A 21,909-nucleotide genomic window follows, 5' to 3' on the forward strand; every position below is an offset into this window, starting at 1 on the left:
CCCATTAAGAGTTCCCAAAATAGGACCAGGTATGGTGGCCACATCTTTAATCCCAGCACTTGGGAGGCAGAGGCAGGTGGATCTCTGTGAGATAGAGGCCAGTCTGGTCTACATAGTGAGTTCCAGGCCAGCTGGGGCTACAAGAAGACCCTGTCTCAGAAAGAGTTCCTAAAATAAGGTCTGCTTCTAGTAGTTTCCATATTGCTTTCCTTTAACCTAATAAAGCAGCTACTTGTACAACCTGGGCATCAAAAGCAAACTTGACTGAACTGAACAGGTCAATTTCCCCATTTTTTAAAAAATATTTTATGTGTATGAGTGCGTTGCCTGCATGTATGTGAGTGCACCCGTGTCATGCAGTGCCATGGAGGTCAGAAGAGGGTTTCGGATTCCCCTGGAACTGGAGTTAAGGATGGTTCATAGCCGCCATGTGGGTGATGGGAATCGAACCTGGGTCCTCTGCAAGAGGAGTCAGTGCTCTTAACCTTGGAGCCATTTCTCCAGCCCCAATTTCCCCACTTTCTTACCTGTGGTTGTCATGCCAACAACCTGGGCATCTTTAAGGATGTGCAGGTCTTCCTGCAGTCTCAGCTCAGCCATTCTCTCAGCGGATGTGCGGTACTGGCGTTCATAGCTGAGAATCTTCCGACGAGTGTCTGCCTGGTACATCTGCAGCCACAGCCTGGAGAATGAAGAGCAGGGAAAGGAAGCCATGTGCGCTCTGAGAAAGTGGTGTGCCATAAATGCACCCTTAATCCCCAAGGAGTTACAGACCAGACAGGGAAACGTAGAGACCCAGAATTACAGAAATCAAGAGTATAAAATGCCCAGTAAAAGATGTGTGGAGTTGTCAGGAGCTTAAGGAAGGGAGTGGGTATGGCAGACAGCAATACCACTGCTATCAAAACCTCCCAATGGTTTTCTGCTACTCCACATAAAAGCAAGAACTGTGGAGAACCAAAGATGTGGCAGGGAGGAACCCAAGGGGGCAAATTCTTTAGCTAGTTGATCATCAGGTGGTGATGCACACCTCTAATTCCAGCACTTGGGAGGCAGAGGTAGGTAGGTCTCTGTGAGTTCAAGACCAGCCTGATCTACATAGTGGGTGCCAAGCCAGCTGGGGCTACAGGGAGACCCTGTCTCAAAACAAAACAAAAATCTATACTTCTCACTTGAGCTTGTGAGGCCCTGCTTAGTTTCATCTGATTTGGGAACTGAAAAGGAATTCTGTGGGAAATGACATAGCCTGGCTAGGCTTAGGCACTGCACTCTTACCTATAAAGCTGCCAGCGAGAATTCAGGTCCAGTTGCCAGACATCCTGGATTGCATTGGCCTCGGCCTCAGTCATGGTGTTCAGTTTTCGAAGTTCAACCTTCACTTTCCTCTTCATTTTCTTTTTCTGGTTGCGCTGGGTCTGCAGACATCAATACCAGGCAAGCCCACATCTGAGCCCAAAACCCCAGACTATAAGCCGAGGGGTTGCCACCTCTGATGAACTTTGTTTCACTCTCCCAACAGCTACTCCAGCAGTGGCTAAACAAGGACTTTGGCCTGCCTGTCTACACTGTCTTTTCACAGGCTATGTGACCATGAGAGTTACTTAACTTCTATGTGCTGCTGCTGTAGGAAGCACCTACACTAGGCCAGCACTAGAGCACTAGTTGTGGCCAAACATATTTGATTATTCTTTTTTTTGGGGGGGGGCTCTTTTTGAGACAGGGTCTTCCTGTAGCCCCAGCTGGCCTAGAACTCACTATGTAGACCAGGCTGGCCTTGAACTCACAGAGATCCACCTGTCTCTGCCTCCCAAATGCTGGGACTAAAGGCGTGTGCCACCATGTATGCTAGATTATTCTTTTTTTTTAATGTAATGACTTAGATACCATTATGACATTTTTGAACAAAGTGTGTTCAAATGGTTATCTGTCCCCCATCTGCCACTTCCCATCTGAACGTATTTTGACTGTCCTGTTTCTCATTTCTAAAATGGATGTGTCATCAACGTAGAGGGGGCGGGGCTCTCAGTGAATGCTACCCACACTAGTTCCTAGCAGCTGGTGTTTAGTACAGGCCTGTTAAAATGGTCTGATGCTCTCACTGCCATTGCTTTTGGTTTTTTCAGAGACATGGTCTTACTATATAGCCCCAGCTGACCTAGAACTGTCTGTGTAGACCAGGCTGGCCTCAAACACAGAGATTGAACGGCCTCTGCCTCCTGAGTGCTGGGATTAAAGGCATGTGCCACCACACCTGTTCTGAATACCCATAACTTTTATACCTTTGGTTTAGGTGCACAGTGGGTACATTAGCCAACTATGAGGATGAAGTGAGGTAACAGAAGAGTCAGATACCTCAAGGTGTGTTTCAGACAAATCTCGCCCTACCTTACCTGGTAGCAATACTGAACTCCTGTTTCCCATTCTGTTGGGGCTTTCAGGGAAAGGAAGTACGTTTACCTCCCACTCTTCTGTAGCTTGCTCCTGTCCAGCTGTAGTTCCATGGCCATACTGGTCTAGCCTCATGGCCAAAAGCATTTTAGCCAACTCCTGGTCTGCCCCATTCTCTTCCTTCTTTCGTCGCCGGGGCCTCACCACCTCTTCCTCCTCAATCACTCGGTCAGCTTGAATCAGGTCAGCTTCCTCTGCTATCTCAATCAGTGAACCCTCTTCTTCTCCTTCTTCTTCTTCTTCCCCTTCTGCCTGGGCTAAGAGAGGGGAGCAAGGATGATGGGGTGGAGACTTTTGAAGCCAAGAGGGTACCTGTAAGAGCTCACACACAGAAGAGTCTCAAGGGGGTTAACCAGCAGTCACCGGGAAGGGAAATTGGGAAGGATAGGAAAATAGGGATGGAGACTTAAGAGTTCCTTCTATACTTTTTCACTGCATGTTTTACAGATTAAAAGTCATATAAGGTGGGCTGGAGAGATGGCTCAGCAGTTAAGTGCACTGGCTACTCTTGCAGGGAACCAGGTTCAGTTCCCAGCACACACGTGGCAGCTAACAACCATCCTTAACTCCAGTTCCAGGGAACCTGATGCCCTCTTCTGGCCTCCTTGGACACTGCACGTCTAGGTGCACTTACATACACACAGGCAAAACACTCATGCACATATAATAAACTTTCAGTCACAAAATAATGACTTTTTTTTTTGAGACAGGGTCTCACTATACAGCCCAAGCTGGCCTGCAACTCCATATGTAGATCAGGCCTACCTCCTGAGTGCTGAGATAAAAGCTATTCACCAACACCGCTGGCTAATAGAAGGCTTTTTAAAGAGTTTTGTAGCTGGGCATGGTGGTACACAAATACACAAGGATAAATACAATGTAATGTAAGTATGCAATTTAAAGTGTAATGAAAGTATATAAAATGAATGCCCAGGAATTTTTGACCCAATTTACTTAAAAATCTACCGTTTTTTTTTTTTTTAATTTAATATGTATGGGTGTATTGCTTTCATGTAGGTAGGTGAACCCATGTTGTGCAATGCTGGTGTCAGATACCCTGAAACTAGAGATACAGCTGGTTGTTAGCTGCCATGTGGGTGCTGGGAATCGAACCCAGGTCCTCTGCAAGAATAGTCAGTGTTCTTAACTGCTGAGCCATCTCTCCAGCCCCTCCTTTCTGTTTTTAAAAAATTACTTTTACTGGGGTCTGGAGAGATGGCTGGGCAGTTACAAACACTGGCTGCTCTTCTGGAGGATAAGAGTTCAGTTCCTAGCACCCACATGGTGGTTCACAAATGCCTGTAACTCCAGCTCCAAGGGACAATGCCCTCTTCTGTACAGACCCACACATATACACATAATTTAAAAACAAGCAGAGGCAGCCAGATCTATGTGAGTTCAAGGCCAGCCTAATCTACATAATGAGTTCCAGGCCAGCTGGGGCTACAGGGAGACCTGTCTCAAAAAGACTGAAAAATAAATAAATAAAATCTTTTTAAAAAGTCTTAGCTAGGCATGGTGGTACCACCTTTAGTTCCAGTACCTGGAAGGCAGAAACAGGTGAATCCCTGTGAGATTGGGACCTTGGGACCAACCTCATCTATATAGTGAGTGCCAAGCCAGCTGGGACTACAGAGAGACACTGTCTAAAAAACAAACAAACAAAACCCCAAAATAGCTGCCTCCAAAGAAATCTAATAACTGTAACTCTAAAAGTCTTTTTTTTTGTCTTTTGAGACAGGGTCTCCCTGTAGCCCCAGCTGTCCTGGAACTCACTATGTAGACCAGGCTGGCCTTGAACTCAAGAGTACTGCCTGCCTCTGTCTCCCAAGTGCTGAGATTAAAGGCGTGCACCACCATACCTGGCAGATTTTTTTTTTAATTTTATTTATTTATTTTTTGTGTGTATGAGTGTATTGCCTGCATATATGTAAGTACACCTGTGTTGTGCAATGCCTGTGGAGATCAGAAGCTAGAGTCAGATTCCCCCGGAACTGGAGTTACAGACAGTTGTTAGCCACCACCTGAGTGCTGGGAATTGAACCCAGGACCTCTGCAAGAGTAGCCAGTGCTTTTTTTTTTTTTTTTTTTTTTTTTTTTTTTTGGGTCTCGTAACCCCAGGCGACCTCGAACTCACATATCCGCTGAATAGCCAGTGCTCTTAACCACTGAGTTATCTCTCCAGCCCCATGACCCTGAACTTCTGATTCTCCTGCTCTACCTCCTGAGTATAGGGATTCCAGGTATCTGACATCATAGCTGGTTTATGGGGTGCTAGGGATGGAACTCAGGGCTTTGTGCATGTAGACAAACACTTTATTCTCTAATTTGTGCTGTGTTTATTCAAAGTCTATGATTTGGGTTGGAGACATGGCTCAGCAGTTAAGACCACTGGCTGCTCTTCCAGAGGACCCGGTCTGGTTCCCAGCACCCATGTAGCAGCTACCAACTGACCGTAACTCCAGTTCCAGGGGATACAATGTCCTCTTGCTGGCCTCTGTCTGCATTGCACAACACAGGTACACTTATATACATGCAGGCAAAACAGTCATACACACAAAATGAAAATAAATATATCAAAAATATTAAAAACAAAGCCTATAATTCATTTTCCTATAAGCTTTTTGCATATTGATACAGCTCTTTGTTAAATGTGGGAAGTGCATTTAAGTCATGCTGTTCTGATTTTTAGCACACTCCACCTGAAGATGTGATTCTTGGTTCACACAAACTTCTTACCTGTGTTCTCAGGTCCCGCTGGAGGAGCACTTTGAGTGAAAGAACCAACACCTAGCCCCAGCCATTCGAGCATCATGGAGTTCTTTGAGTGCTGGAAGTAGACCCAGTCAGTATCCTGAGAGGGAAGATTAGTAGTCATGAGAATTCTATTACAGATGGCAGGAAGGCAGGGTCTCCTTGGAGCAAAAACCCTTCTGGGGTTGGAGAGATGGCTCAGGGGTTAAGAGAGGTTACTCCTCTTCACAGGACCCAGGTTCAGTTCCCAGCACCCATATCAGGCAGCTCACAACTACCTGTAACTCCAGTTCTAGGGATCCACCGCCCTCTGGTCTCTAACCTTAGAGAACACTACATGTATATGGTGTACATAAACTCATGCTGGCACACATAAAAAGTAAATCAAAATAATTATTAAAAAAAAAATTTTCTTTGGGGACTGGGAGTGAATCTCAGTAGTAAAGCACTTCCTCAGCAAGTATGTGAAGTCTTGGGCTCTAACCCCAGCAATGAAAAAATCAAAACCAAAATCCTTACATGTCAGAGGCTGCTGCTGCTGGGTTTGGTGATAGTCTGTACTCATCCCACTTGGGAGGTAGATGCTAAGGGATTGGGAATCAGAAGGTCAGGCTTGGAGATATAGTAAATTGGAATCAGCATGGGCTACAATGGACCCTTGTCTTTAAAAGAAAATTAAATAGCCGGGTGTGGTGGCACATGCCTGTAGTCCCAGCACTTGGAAGGCAGAGGCAGGTGGATCTCTGTGACTTCGAGGCCAGCCTGGTCTACATAGCGAGTTCCAGGACAGATGGGGCTACAGGGAGACCCTGTCTCAAAAAGACAAAAAATAAAATAAGATAAAATATAAAGAATTCTGGGGCTGGAAAGATGGCTCAGTGGTTAAGAGCACCAGCTGCTCTTCTAGAGGACCTGGGTTCAACTGCCAGCATCCACATGGTGGCTAACAACTGTTCATAATTCCAGTTCCAGGGGATCCAATGCCCTCTTCTGACCTCTGTGGGCATTGTATGACACCAGTGCAATTATACACATATAGGCAAATATACTCATACAGATTAAAAAAAACTGAAGTTACAAAGCTAGAATATTTTTTTAGGGGCTAGAGAGATGGCTCAGTGGTTAAGAACACTGGTTGTTCTTGCAGAAGACCTGGGTTTGAATCCCAGCACCCACATGGTAGCTAACAACTGTCCGTAACTCCAGTTCCAGGGGATCCAGCAGCCTCTTCTGTCCTCTGTGGGAATTGCACGACATGGGTGAACCACCTACATGCAGGCAATACATGTATACACATAAAATAAAAATAATAAAATATTCAATTCCCAGCACCCATATAGTGGTTGACAATACTTTGTAACTTTGGTTCCAGGGGATCTAGCACCATCTTCTTGCTTCCACGTGCATTGCATGCATGGGTGCACTTAACATGCATATAAAACATTCACATACAGGAAATAATTTTTTTTTTGTCTTTTTGAGATGCCCTGTAGCCCCAGCTGTCCTGGAACCCACTATGCAGACCAGGCTGGCCTCAACCTCACAGAGATCTGCCTGCCTTTGCCTCCTGAGTGCTGGGACTAAAGGTGTACGTCACCACACCTGGCTATTTTACTATTTTAAATTATGTGTCTATATCTACGGGTGGGTATGTAATGGTGCAGATGCTCCCCTGAAGCTGGAATTACAGGTGATTGTGAGCAGCCTGATGTGGATACTGAGAACAGAACTCAAGTCCTCTGTAAGAGCAGCATGCACTCTTAAGCACTGAGCCATCTCTCAGCCCCCAAAACTGGAACTGTAAATACCATTTACACAGAATGTTAAAATCCAAACTTCCAGTCTCACTTGGCAAAGCCAAGAACTATGGCAACAAGAAGCCTTTGTACTAAATAACAACAAACAGCTGGAGCGGAGCTGTTTCTACCACATCCAGTTGGCCACAGGCCTTTCTCCCAATGCTTCCCACTAGGCTATCTCACTTGCTTACAGAGCCCAACTGCTCTTCTAAGGGGTCTGTAGCCCTGGAAATCACCAGTGGGATGGGAACCACCTCTTCATTAAGTTCCCAGCCAACCACCTTTCAGAGATGGCTAGTGACTTCTAATAGTGTCCTCTGAAGGCAGGCAGTAATTACACATGTGGTTGTCTAGTATCAAACTGGTTCAAAAAGCATTTAGTCAGCAAGCCCCCAAGTCTGTCAACTCACAGGCCAGTGAGACTAGGATGCTGGTTATGATTTTCTTTCTTTTGTAAATATTTTTTTTTTTTTGGTCTTTTTGAGATAGGATTTCTCTATAGCCTCTGCTGGCCTGGAATTTACTATATAGACCAGGCTGGCCTTGAACTCACAGAGATCCACCTGCCTCTACCTCCTGAGTGCTGGGATTAAAGGTGTGTGCCACCACACCCAGCTTTTAAATATTTTTATTTTATGTACATGTTTGTCTGCATGTATGTAAGTGTATTACGTATGTGCAGTACCTGCAGAGGTCAGAAGAGGGCACTGGATCACCTGGAACTGGATTTATAGACTGTTGTTGAACTGCCATATGGGTCCTAGGAATTGAACCTGGGTCCTCTGTAAGAGCAGCCAGTGCTCTTAACCACTGAGCCATCTCTCCTGTCTCAGTTATGATTTTCTTTCACTTGACAAACATTATAGCTGAGAATGTTTTCATAAGCCTTAATTCTAGCACCTGTGAGATGGGGTCAAGAGGATTAGGAGTTAAAGGGCATCCTTAGTTACATAGGAAGTGCAAGGTCACCCTGGCATACATAAGACTGGCTCAACACACAAGCAAACAAACAAAAACCCCAAACAGAAACTAGAAACACTTAAGTCCAGAAATTTACAAATATTAACATATTTATTCAAATAATAATCCTCTAAGAATGAAGTAGATCAGTAAGAAATTGCCTTTATTTTTGTTTGTTTTGGTCTTTGTAGCTCCAGCTGGCCAGGAACTTGCTATGTAGACCAGGCTGGCCTAGACCTCACAGAGATCTGCCTGCCTCTGCCTTCTGAGTGCTGTGACTAAAGGCATGTGCCACCATGCCCAGTTTGTTTTTTTTGTTTTTGGATACAGGGTCTCAATATGCAGCCTAGAACTTACTTTGTAGACCAGGCTGGTGTTGAGCTTGCACTGATCCTCCTGCCTCTGCTTCATGGGTGTTAGGATTATAGGCATATGCCATTGCGCCTAGGGAAATTGCCATTTTTTTTTTCCAGGTCAAATTTATAAATACTAGGATAGCAATTCCATGCTGCTCACTATTTTCCTTGTTTGGTTTTTCTGTTTGTTTTCATGCTGGAGACCAAACCCAGGACCATGCTCTCTTGCTAAATGTTCTATGACTAATCAAAGTTCCCAAGTCCAACAGCATTATTATTATCTGCACTTTAACAGAGGACGCAGGTAGACAGACTTAAGTAACTTGTCAGAGCAAAGCCAAGCCTGGGTGCAAGTCCCTCAGGCTGGCTCCTGACCAGTATGCTCAACTGCTTCTCTTTGTGAGAGGGAACTCTGCACTCTTACAGCAGCATCCTGTCAGCCAGCAGTGAAGGCTCTGAGCTGTGGCCTTGCTGGAGGCTGCCTCCACATGCTCAGAGTCCTCTGGGATGAGCCCTACCTGCATGGGTCCATTCATCAGGCTTTTCCAGTGCTGGGGGAAGATGTACTTCTCCAGGTGCTGTTCCCGAAGGACACCACGCATGGTGCATTCCAGGGTCTGGGCTCCTTCCTGAAGTTCTTGCTCTGACTCCTTCATCTCTGTCACAATCTGCCAATAGAAAGAGGCGATAAAGAAATATTCTCCCCCACACTCTGCCTTTTCCCTGATAGAAAACAAAGAAAGGAAAAGCAGGAAGGAAGAATAAATAAACACATGAGCCAACAAACCAGTTTTCCAAGGTACAGCATGTGGTCTTGAAACCCAAGGATTAGTGTCCAAAGGCCTTACCAATTAGCAAGCAGGGAAAACAAAGAACTCAATGGAAAATGGGCCCAAGACACTGTGGCCTGGCACAGACTTAAGCCTCACAGGAAATTTTCTCCTATTTTCCCCTTTGATAGTAAGAAGTAGAATTTTTCTTCCGTCACTTGTTTTTAAGAGACGAGGTCCTGAACCAAGTGTGGTGCTGCATGCCTTTAATCCCAGCACTTGAGAGGCAGATCTCTGTGAGTTTGAATTTGAGGCCAGCCTGGTCTACATAGCCAGTTCAAGGCAAATCAGAACTACATAGCAAGACCCTGTCTCAAAACACAAACAAAAAGGAGACCGGGTATTGCTACATTGCCGAGGCAGGTCTGAAACTCCTTTAACCATTCCCTCCTGCCTCAGCCTCCCTAGTAGACAGACAGGACTACAGGTTTGTGTCACTACACCCAGATGCAATTCTGATTGGGCACACTGCCCAGCTAAAATGCCACTTCTTTGTCAGTGGGCTGAGTAGGTGACTTTGGAGAAGTAGACTAAAGGTCCTGGTAGAGGCAGGGAGCAGCGTGCCCTTTCTCACCCTTTCTTTGTCTTGGGCTATGACAGCACAGCACTCCCAAAGATTAGCAGAATAAATGCTGAAAGGAAGCTGATCCCTTCAGCACCCCCAGAGGCCTCCCTATCCTCCCAGGGCTGCCTGCCAGAAAGTCACTGCTAGGTTGTGGAGGTCACCCTCAGACACTCCTGCACTGAACTTACGCTCATGTAGGCCCTTCGGAGGTGCATGGGAAGGTTGCGGCGGAACTCCCGCTTGTTCCTCAGCTCCCTGAGGGTGAACTGCTTCAGGACTTCACTGTTGCTCCTTCCACCCACCCGCACAATGCTGGTCTTCTGACACCTGTAGATGCCTGTGGCGCAAATTGGAGGAGCACACAGTTGAGAAGAGCTTTGCTGAGTTTGCTCAGGTGAGAGCTGTGTGTGTTTGGGATCTGATTTCAAATGGTCCCTTATTACCCCACTAAATAGGAAGGCCACAAGAGAGATGTGGGCTCAGAGCAGAAGAGTGTAGTACTTAAGAGCACAGGCTATGGACAGATGGCAAGACAAATTTTGGCTCAAATACTTACTGTACCACATGGGCAAGATATCCAACCAGTGGCTCAGTTTGTGTGTTTTGTACGATTTGGAGACAGTAATCATTTCTTTTTGTTTGTTTGTTTTTGAGACAGGGTCTCCCTGTAGCCCCAGCTGGCCTGGAACACACTGTGTAGACCAGGCTGGCCTTGAACTCAGAGAGATCCTCCTGCCTCTGTCTCCCGAGTGCTGGGATTAAAGGAATGTGCCACCACACCCGGCACCAGTAATAATTTCTTATAGGACTACAGTCAGGATAAATAAAACTAGAACTTTGTAGCTCCTAGCTAGGGCCCAGAAAAAGTAAGCAGTCAGCATATGTAGTCTATCACACACACATAATGACTGCATGCTGCAGACGTGCAAGGTTTGGACAATATAGGAGTCAAAACTGATTTGATTTGGCATTTGTTTTCCTGTCTCATACCCCAACTCATTAAACAATTTATTACAACAGTAGTCAGTATAAATACTCTAAGTACCTGCTGCTATGGCAGCATGGTACAGGACCTAATCTGATCTGCTTGGGATGAGGATCCATTCTTGAGGACCTACTGTTAAATAAAACAAAACTCTAGGAATAAAGACTTATGTAGACTAAAAGAGTGTGCAGAGAAATGGAAAACAAGAATCCAACAAAAGGAAAATCAGATATTTATGTATTCATTAAGGCAATTGGGATTCTGTGACTGACTGATACATTGTGTAAATACAGCAAAAACTCTTGTCCAGTACCAACACTATCAGTGTTGGTAGTCCATGGTAAAGACACATAAAAATATTTTTTTTAAAAAAGAAAGAAGCCCGGCATGGTGGTGCACGCCTTTAATCCCAGTACTCGGGAGGCAGAGGCAGGCGGATCTCTGTGAATTCAAGGCCAGCCTGGTCCACATAGTGAGTTCCAGGACAGCTGGGGCTACAGGGAGACCCTATCTCAAAAAGACCAAAAAAAAAAAAGAGAGAGAGAGAGAGAAAAGAAAGAAGGAAGGAAGGAAGGAAGGGAAAGAAAGAAGGAAGGAAGGAAGGAAGGAAAGAAAGAAAGAAAGAAAGAAAGAAAGAAAGAAAGAAAGAAAGAAAGAAAGAAAGAAGGAAAGGAGAGAGAGGAAGTAGACAACTTGCGGGCAATGAGGAAAGTCAACCAGAGGGATTTAAGGTAAGGTTTGATGAATGAGTTGTCTCCAGCAAGCTAGATGCACTCAAGCTGATAGGAAAGAAGAGAGCAGGAATGCGGCCAGGACAAGAATGCAGGAGCTGAAAGCGATCAGTGCCATGGGGGCTGGGGACAAAAGGGAAGATACAGGACCTGCTGTGCAGTCAGGCCAGGAGGGACGGACTATGGACTTTATTCAAAGACGGGTGTGTGTGTGTGCACCTGTTGTGCAGTCAGGGCAGGAGGCAAGGACTATGGACTTTATTCAAAGACGGGTGGGTGTGTGTGTGTGTGTGTGTGTGTGTGTGTGTGTGGTCTGTCTGTGTCTGTGTGGTGCTGAGGATCCAGCCTTGCAGCATGCTAGGCAAGCACTTTACCGGTGAGCCCCGTTAGAGAACAGTTCTGCCTGATAACATTACCTTCTAGAAACTGGTCCAGAGCATGATTAGTATAACACACGACCAAGATGGGGAACTTCTGGGCACTAATTTGCCAAACAGACTCGTTGGTCAAAAGGGCCTGAACAATTTTTAGACCCACGTAAGTTTTGCCTAGAAAGTAAGGAAGACAGGTTAAAATTTTTCAGACTTTTTTTTTTCAGTTATAAAATTTTATTTACCGCTGGGCATGGTGGCCCACGTCTTTAATCCCAGCACTCAGGAGGCAGAGGCAGGCGGATCTCTGTGAGTTCGAGGCCAGCCTGGTCTACAAAGTGAGTTCCAGGACAGCTGGGGCTACAGAGAGACCCTGTCTCAAACAACAATAAAAATTTTATTTATTAACTTAAAAGGTGAAGAAACTGTGTATCAAATATTACCAAACATATTTATCTGATGTATGCTTACATACAGACAACAAACAGGTTTTTAAAATAATTTATGGAACAGTCCATGTCCATTTAAAAATATTCTTATCAGTTAGATGTAGTAGTATGCACCTGTAATCCCAGCATTTGGGAGGTAGAGGCAGAAGGATTGCTGTGAATTCAAGGCCAGCCTGGGTTACATAGTGAGACTATTTTATAAAACAAATATTATTTCTTCCACAAGAACTCATTGGAAAACAAAAAAGACTTTTATATTGCATAAAAGCTAGATGAAAACTTTTTTTTTTGAGATAGGGTTTCATACATCCCAGACTGGCCTCCAACTTGCTATGTAGCTGAAGATAACCTCATACTCCTGACCTTCCTACTTCTTTCAAAGGCTAGGATTACAGATGTGCACCAGAGTCCGAGTTATGTGCTGCTGGTAACTGACCCCAGGGCTTCATGTCCGCTATGCATGCACTCTACCACTAGGTGCATCCCCAGCCCAAATGGAAACTTCTGATAAAAATTTATTTCATTTTGAACTTTAATGATGAAGACAAAAGGTACAAATGCTCACAGTTCAGTTAAACAGTGTGAACAAAACATGTGGTGCCCCCGCCACACAGGAGCCTCACTTTCTCTCTTACAGCAGGCTGAAGACTTGGGTCTCTGCCTCCTGTAGACTGTGTCCTTGTTTTTCCTCAGGTAACTCTCTGTTGCACATATCACTGACTTAAGGGAGGGGAACTGTAAAGACAAAGGCTGACATCTTCCTGTCTGAGCTGGATTGAGACTTTGCCTCCATACTGAACATCATGATTTGTCTCAAAATTTAGACTTTGTAAAAAAAAGTAACTACCTAGAACAACTAATTTTTACTTATTTACTTATTGAGTCTATGCTGTCCAGGCTTACCTCAAATTCCCAAGTTTTCCTCCTGCCCCAGTCCCCCAAGTGGCTGGACTACAAGTATATACTATAGTGCCTGGCTTAAAATAATTTTGAAAAATTCTTCTTGTTGGCCAGGTGTGGTGCTGCACGCCTTTAATCCCAACACTTGGGAGCTGGAGGCAGAGGCAGGCAGATCTCTGTGAGTTCAAGGCCAGCCTGATCCTACAGGGAGACCCTGTCTCAAAAAGACAAAAAAAAAAAAAGCTGGGTGTGGTGGCGCATGCCTTTAATCCCAGCACTTGGGAGGCAGAGGCTGGTGGATCTCTGGGAGTTCAAGGCCAACCTGGTCTACTTAGTGAGTTCCAGGCCAGCTGGGGCTACAGAGAGACCCTGTCTCAAAAAGACAAAAAAAAAAATCTTGTTGTTGTTTTGAGACAGCATCTCATATAACCCATGCTAGCCTTGAAATGCAGTGAGGCTGGTCTTGAATTCTTTATTTTCCTGCCGCTGCCCCTGAGCCCAGGGTTTAGGTATGTGCCTTTCTACTGGTTGACATCCACATCGTTCCTAATCTTATGTGGGAAATTCTTCAGAAATACTTTTTATATTCCATGGGACTTGTTGTTGTTTTGAGACAGCATCTCATATAACCCATGCTAGCCTTGAAATGCAGTGAGGCTGGTCTTGAATTCTTTATTTTCCTGCCGCTGCCCCTGAGCCCAGGGTTTAGGTATGTGCCTTTCTACTGGTTGACATCCACATCGTTCCTAATCTTATGTGGGAAATTCTTCAGAAATACTTTTTATATTCCATGGGACACCTGCCTTTGTGATGAGAGTAAAATCTCACAGATTTTAACATCAGAGTTTGAGTTAGGGAGTCATTAGTAACTGGCTAAGTTCAAATTTTTATATGTGTCAGACTAAGTCAAAACCTCTCAGTTGGCTGAGGGAACGACACAGGGAAGTCAGTGATTTCAATACAGTACAGTGAGTATGCGTTCTTCCTCGTTTTCTTCAAGTAGTATTTACAGAGCACCTAGCCAGCTGTCAGGCATTGTGTAGGTGCAAGAGACGTAACAACATAACAACTCTTCCCCTTCTTGGACCTTCCAAGTTTGCAGAAGAGAAAGATGACAATCACACAACAATTATAAAATACTAAATGTGGCAAAGGAGAAACACATGGAACTGGAAAACATGTCTGATTCTGGCTAGAGTGAGGCCGGAGAGCCCTCCCTGGGGAAGAGCAGGAAAGAGGGGGATGTGTCGAGGGTGGGCAGACCCCTGCCCAATCCTATAGGTGAGTGAAGGCCAAGGTCCATCTCCAGTAGAGGAGATTAGATAAGTAGACAGGAAGAAATTTCAGAGATAAACATGACCAGAACTAGGTAGTGGTTTGGCTGAGGCAGTAAGCAGGAAAGGCTGAGTCCCAATTGTGAACTTTGGAGGCCTGGCTGGAGACTGATCAGGGAACCTCACCAGGAAGGAGAGTCTCAATAGTTTAGTGTTCACACCTCCCTTCCTTGCTTCCTTCCCTTCCTTACAGGAGGCGCTCTTGGGAATTTCCATCCCAAATGCTCCCTTTGCTCCTCCTCCCACACTTACAGACAGGCCCTTTACATGTGGGTACATGTATGTGAGCATGTGTGCATATGTACGTGAGTGTGCACATACATGTGAGTGTATGCATGTGTTTGTGCGCTCCTAGGCTGAAATGATTACTGAACTTGGAACTGGAGTGTTCTAATTCAAGTGATAACAGGAAAAGAAATTGTAGCATGTATATTTTTATAAATAAACAGCTCCTGTAAGTATAAATCATTAAAAAGAAAGAATCCAACATAAACACAGGGAAAGACATGAAAAGACAATCCACAGAAGCACAAATATAAACAGCTAATAAATGCAGAAAGGATGTTTGACGCTTTGCTTTTTGAGATGGTCTCACCCTGTAGCCCAGGCTGGGCTGACACCCATGTAGCCTAGGTTCACCTCAAACTCTAGGTGTTCATTCCTCTTGCCTCAGCATCCCAAATGCTGGGATTACAGGTGTAAATCATTCCTTCTGCTTTTAATTCTTTTTCTTTTGTTTTTTTGAAGATTTATTTTATTTTATTTTAAATTATGTGTTTCTGTGTGTCTGGTGGGAGGGGGGGAAATGCAGGTGCCGGGTGGAGGCTGGAGGCGTCAGATCCCCCTTGCAGCTGGAGTTACAGGTGGTTGTAAGGCACCAGACAGGTACTGGGAACTGAACTTGAGTCCTCTGCAAGAACAGTAAGTGCTCTTAACCACTGAGCCACCTCTCCAGCTCCTCAATAATTTAAGAACTATAAATGAGTCATTGTGATATACACTGACAGAAGACAGTCTGGCAATACTTTATCTATTAAGATTATCAGTGGACATTATTCTTGATGCAGCTACAGACTTCTCTGGGATCTATGGTGTGTATGAAATGACCCAGGAACAAAGGAACTGGTTAAACAGCTTGTGATCTGCCCTACAAAGGAAGTATGTGCTGAACTGTTAAGGAATCACCATGAAACAAGGCTCATACACAAATGTGAAAGCATCTCCATGGCAACAGGACGAAAGCAGCTGCAGAACAGTGTTAGAGCCCAGAAGGCTGAACAAAGCGGGGGAACAAGCTAAGTATGCAGGAGTCTGAAGACTCTGTCTATCCCTGGAAGGACAGACACAGGAAAATATCACAACGCTATTTGCTTAAGGAAAGGGACTGCAATGGTAGGAGGGGGAGACAGAGGCTTTAAAAATGGGAACTGTTAGTTATTATTTATTTATTTATTTATTTATTTTTGAGACAGGATCCCCTGTAGCCCCAGTTGACCTGGAACTCACTATTGTAGACCAGGCTGGCCTTGAACTCACAGAGATCCACCTGCCTCTGCCTCCTAAGTCAGCACTCAGGACTAAAGGCGTGCGCCACCACACCCGGCATGAACTGTTATTTCTTAAAACATAATACTAAAATTAATGACTCAAAGATTTTATTTTATTTATTTATTTATTTTTTGAAACAGGGTCTCCCTGTAGCCCCAGCTGTCCTGGAACTCACTATGTAGACCAGGCTGGCCTTGAACTCACAGAGATCCGCCTGCCTCTGCCTCCCAAGTGCTGGGACTACAGGCATGTGCCACCACACCTGGCCGAGTCAAAGATTTTAATATCTCAGATCAACAAAAACTAAAAAGACTAAAGCCATGTGACAACACTGGGAAGGACGGAGGGAGTGGAAGACCCATGCACTCCTTGGAGCATGACAGGTGCAGCCCTCAAAGCATCACTTTAAATTATGCATGCTTTTCCACGATAGGAACATTTCTCATTCAAAACAACTTTCTGTTCTATCACATGAATTTTGTTTTGTTTGTTTGCTGAGGCAGGGATGTGGCCCCAGCTGGTCTCAAAGCTGCTACAAATATGAAAATGGCCTTCCATCGTGATCCTCTTGCCTCCACCTCCCAAGTGCTTGGGTTCCCATGCACACTATGAAAATTTTATTATTATTATTTTTTTTTAATCATGAATTGCCATTATTTTATTAGTGCTTTAAAGATCTCTCCCTGTTTAGTTTTGCATGTTCTTTTGGGAGGTAAATTTAGCAGTATTTGTGTAACTGTTAACAGAAAGATGCTCAAAATGTGTTACATATTGATCAATGAACACATGCATCATCTTATTTTTGTCATTAAATAAAAATTTAAAAGTATATATGTAGTGTACATGTGAACATGCAAATACAGACAGCAAGGATATCTGGAAGGCATGTCACAGTGCCAACTACAGTTGTGGAGAGGCACGTGGGGAGGAGGCGTATGTCCCTGAGAATCAAGCAGTGTATCAGGGAGTACAAGCAGTGTTATCAGCCATGACTCTCCATCTGGGCTGCCTGAGTTCAAATCCCAGGTCTGTCCCTTACCAGATGTGTGAGTATCAACACAGACCTCATACCTCTTAGTAAAGGATAGTTTAACCTTTCTTTGCCTTAGTTTTTCTGTCCATAAAATGATTTTCATTTTACCCAGAAGGGCTGTTGTGAGGTGCAGTGAGTTCATATGTATAAAGCATATGAAAGAGCACTATGATTACATATTTGATACAACACAATTTGAAACAACATAAAACTGAACATGTCTTTTGGAAGAGCAAAGATGTGTCTCTGGCTTTGCCCCTAACAGTCTTCTCTGATCTTATGATTTCTGTCCATTACTGTGCTTGGCTATGGTGCCTACTGGGAAATCACTATAAGCAATCACATCATTAACGTAATACTTATGTCATTTCAGGTATCTCTAAATGAGGCATTCTAGAAGCCAGAGCAAAGTCTCCGTTGCCTAGCTCATAAGGCAGTGGTCATATGCTCTGAAAAACTGTCTTACCTGTTCCGGGAGGTCCTTGAATAATAGCCAGTTCCCTTGTGAGAGCAAACTGCAAAGCTTCCATCTGGGAGTCATCCAGCTTCAGGGCTTCTTTGGAGGGCCACTGGCTCAGGTCCAAGACATTAACTCTAGGATGCCGCAAGACCTCGGCAAGCCTCAGAGTTTCCCCAGTGGCTGAGGGATTCTCTATTAAGGGGGTGAAATCGTATCTGCCACCCATGAGCAAGTACCTTGGCTCCCTCACATGGGAGTCACACTCCACGATATTCCTCTGGAAGGGGACATCTTCCTCCTGAACCTCCTGCAGCCCTTCCAGGACGTGCCTGTAGGCCTCGAAGTATGCTGTGGTCTCCACCATGAGGAAGGAGTCAGAGGGCTGGACGTCTGCAAGCAGCTGCTGGCTCTGCTCATTGAAGCACAACTGGACAACTCCTCGGCAGAGATCCTCTTGCTCCCGGTTCGAAACAGTGGCAAAAAGAAACGTCTCAAAGTTGTCCTTGGACATGCACACTAGTGACCCATATAGCAATCTCTTGGAATTCTGCCACCGAACAAACTTGAGTGGTTTTGTGTCAAACTGTACTTTGTACACAATGCCTGATGATGAACACATGGGGGTGATGATCCTGGTGTCAAAGTAGATTCGGATGTCATCAAACTTTCTCTTCCTCAGACACTGGTCCTCAAAACTTTGAAGAAGTTCCAAAATGCCTTCCCGTAGGGGTCGGACAAAATCTTCTCGCAGGAGTCGGAAGTGGGTGTCTAGATAGATGGCGGTACTATCGTACTTCCCAGAAATGATGTTAGGGCGAAGGAAGGGCCTCTCATCCAGGTGCACCTCATTGTAGGTGGGGTATATGGGCATGGTCCTGTAGCTCTCAACCTGGCCTTCTGCCTCAGGCTGCACTAGAGTGTAGGTATCCACTCTCAAAGTGCCCTCTCGCCTCTTTTCCTGCAGATGTTCGATGATGGTCTGCACCTTTTCCAGGTTCTTCTCTGTCTCCTCGTCTATGTCAACCCCGGAAGCTCTCAAAGCATTAAGAGAAGCTGGCAGGAGAGAGATGAGCATGGATGTTTCCTGCACAGAACTGGCAGGGAAGACACTTACAAGGTCCTGGAGAAGGGAGATGATATTACTTATGTGTTCTGGGTACTGGTTTCGAATGTCAGGGATGGGTTCAGTAATCATTCCCACCACATATGCAGGTAGGCAGACTTTGAGGAACTTGGAGTTGTTCAATATGCCCAGCACATGGAGAATGCTCTGGCGGTCTATTTTGGAGCTGCAAGCCTTCCGAAGAACTTGGCAGATGAGTTCAAGGAAGCTGGGTTTCATGGAAGAATGAGAAAGGAGCTCCTTCAGCCCCGAGCTTGTGGCAAGTGTGATGGCCACCTCTGAGGGGTCTTTCTGCAGAAGACTCTCCAGGAACTTATAGCCCAGTTTCTTCGCCTGTTGTGGCTGTTCTACAGGCTTCTGGTGTGGAGTCCGCCACTGCTGGAAGTTGTCACTGGACCATGGAGGCCTGCGGTTCCTCCCCTCCTGGTTGTCATTTCTCCTCCTGGTGTCATTCTCCTGACCATGCCTTTGGTCTCTGGTTTCATCACTGGTATGCCCTTCCTGGTTCCTTCTTCCCTGATGTGGGTTCCTGCCCATGGCCCTGAATCTCTCTTCTCTTTGCCGGAAAGGAACAGAGTGGTTGTTGGCCCTGGGATGCCTTCCAGCATGGTTGGCTCCACCTTGGAGTACACTGGCTGGTGGGTTACTGGTTTGATTTATAGCTCTTGGTGGTACTTCTCCATCTACAGGCCCTAAACACAATGGGAGTACTGGGTAAGCACAGAATTAAGGGTGAGGAAGTTCAATAAGGCAACAATGAGCATGCCTTCATTCTCTAAACAACTAAGCAGCACAAATCTTACTTAGAGATTTTAAAAGTTTCTTACCAGGTTGCATAATGAATTAAAGATAGATCTGTGGAGGCTAAAGAGGTGGATCAGGGATTAAGAGAGCATACCGCTCTTACAGAAGACTAGAGTTTGTCTCCCAGAACCCATGCCAGGCAGCTCACAACTGCCTGTAACTCCAGCTCCAGGGGATCGGACACCTTCTCCTGACCTCAATGGGAACCTGCACTCATGTGCACATACACACAGACACATACATATAATTTTAAACAATATAAATAAATTTTTTAAAGATAAGAGCTGAGGAGTCAGATGTGCAGGCTCACAACTGTTATCCTAGCACTCAAGAGACTGAGATAGAAAAATCATGAATTCAAGGTCAGCCTGGACTATACAGTGATTAGAACCCAGCCTGAGCTACATGGTAAGACCTTGTAAGGGGTAGGGGTGAGGAAGACCTTTGGGTATTGGCAGTGGTAGAACACTTGCCTAGCATGCATGAGACCCTGAGTTCTATCCTCAACACTACAAGAAAAAGAGATTATTAAAAATATTGTCTCTTCAACTGATTACCGCTAGATGAGGAACAGCTGACCCTCCTAAAACAAAGACCTCTAGATAGGCTGACTACATTCACCAGAAGGGAAAGTAGTGGGGAATGGCTTGGGGTGCCGACAACACAGCAGACAGTAGCTGGGATAACAGAGTATAAGGGCTCTGGTTGGGGGAGGGAGGCTACGGGAGGGTGCTACCTGGGAGGTAGGTGTATAAATAAATAAAAAAATAAAGAAAAAAAATAATTCTTCAAAGCATAAAAATTTGCTCCTTAATAATTAGATGTGAAAAACATTACCATTGAAATCTACCTGATGACTTTATATCCATGCTCAGATGCCAAGGAGCTCAGAAAGTAACTGACTGTGACTAGTAATAATCAGATATATAGAGATTAGAAATGCTTGTGCATCTTAGTGTCAATTGTATTAAAAATGAGTTTAAAAAAATGTTGTCTCTTATCTGGGCGTGGTGGGGCATACCTTTAATCCTAGTACTTGGAAGGCAGAGGCAGGCAGATCTCTGTGAGATAGAGGCCAGCTTGGTCTACATAGGAAGTTCCAGGCCAACTGGGGCTACGGGGCGTGGGGGTGGGGACCCTGTCTCAAAATGTCTCAAAAAAAAAATGTCACAGATGTTGAGTGCCTTGTACACATTAATCAATTCATGCAGCATCTTGTTTAACTCTGCAGAAGCTGGGGCTTAAGTTTCAGAGAGTCAAAAAAGATTAGCTGGGCATGGTGGCCCATGCCTTTAATCCTAGCACTCAGGACGCAGAGGCAGGCAGATCTCTGTGAGTTCAAGGTCAGCCTGGTCTACATAATGAGTTTCAGGCCAGCTGGGGCTACAGGAACACCCTGTCTCGAAAATAAATAAAAAAATAATAAATTAGCTCATTGATTCTACTGTTAAGAAATAAAACTCTGAGGTCCAACGACCCCCATAGATACTGAAAAAGCAAAAATAACTCAACAAGGCAGCTTTTACTTTTGCAAAACAGTATGTTGCATCATTTATGCATTGCATCATTTGGATCAAGCAACCATACCCAAGTCAGAAGTTTGACAGATTTTTATCCCTAACGCAAGAAAATTTTGTCTTTTTCTCCTCGGCTAGGGTCTGACATCACAATCAGGTTGGCTACTTTTAAAACGGTCAGCGCAAAGGTGATGAAGGGGAAAGGGCTGGCTGAAAAAGAAGGGGAGGGCTCAGGACCTGGGGCCATCAGGTTTCTGAAGATGCAGCAAGGCTTTTTCATAAGCAAAAGTTTTACTAGTAGAGGTATGTGTATGTAAAAGATTTGAATCCATGGGGCTGGAGAGATGGCTCACTGGTTAAGAACACTGGCTGCTCTTGCAGAGGACCCAGATTCAATTCCCAGCACCCACATGGCAGTTAACAACTGTCCATAATTGTAGTTCCATGAGATTTGATGCCCACTTCTGACCTCCACGGGCATTGCTCCACACTGGTGTATTTACGCAGATGCAGGCATACACATAAAATAAAAACAATAAATAGCTGGGTGTGGTGGCGCACGCCTTTAATCCCAGCACTTGGGAGGCAGAGGCAGGCAGATCTTTGTGAGTTCGTGGCCAGCCTGGTCTACATAGTGAGTTCCAGGACAGCTGGGGCTACAAGGAGACCCTGTCTCAAAAAAGACAAAAACAAAACAAAACAAAAAACAATAAAATATTTTAAAAAAGATTTGAGCTGGGCATGGTGGCACACACCTTTAATCCCAGCACTCTGGAGGCAGAGGCAGGTGGATCACTTGAGTTCAAGGCCAGCCTGGTCTACATAATGAGTTCCAGGCCAACAGGGGGTTCCGGCAGCCGGCAGAGGCAGGTAGATCCTCTGTGAGTTCAAGGCAAGCCTGGTCTACATAGTGAGTTCCAGGCCAGTTGGCACTATAGGGAG

At 45.0% G+C, this 21,909-nt stretch overlaps 1 protein-coding gene across 2 annotated transcripts in view; it reads right to left on the reverse strand.

Moving 5' to 3' along the window:
- The window catches only part of Znfx1 (zinc finger NFX1-type containing 1), a 36,830-nt gene that overhangs the window by 6,638 nt on the left and 8,283 nt on the right, over nt 1-21,909 (reverse strand). For both annotated transcript variants that reach the window (XM_008834853.3, XM_029564382.1), the window contains exons 3-10: nt 17,530-19,338; nt 11,845-11,976; nt 9,901-10,049; nt 8,836-8,985; nt 5,188-5,302; nt 2,458-2,705; nt 1,276-1,415; nt 528-682 (exon numbers count right to left, since the gene is read on the reverse strand). In XM_008834853.3, coding sequence (XP_008833075.1) covers nt 528-682; nt 1,276-1,415; nt 2,458-2,705; nt 5,188-5,302; nt 8,836-8,985; nt 9,901-10,049; nt 11,845-11,976; nt 17,530-19,338 — 2,898 coding nt within the window. The remainder of the gene's footprint in view (nt 1-527; nt 683-1,275; nt 1,416-2,457; nt 2,706-5,187; nt 5,303-8,835; nt 8,986-9,900; nt 10,050-11,844; nt 11,977-17,529; nt 19,339-21,909) is intronic.

The sequence above is a fragment of the Nannospalax galili genome, unplaced genomic scaffold (assembly GCF_000622305.1).
Source record: "Nannospalax galili isolate Female #2095 unplaced genomic scaffold, S.galili_v1.0 scaffold1037, whole genome shotgun sequence".
In the NCBI taxonomy this organism is placed as follows: domain Eukaryota; kingdom Metazoa; phylum Chordata; class Mammalia; order Rodentia; family Spalacidae; genus Nannospalax; species Nannospalax galili.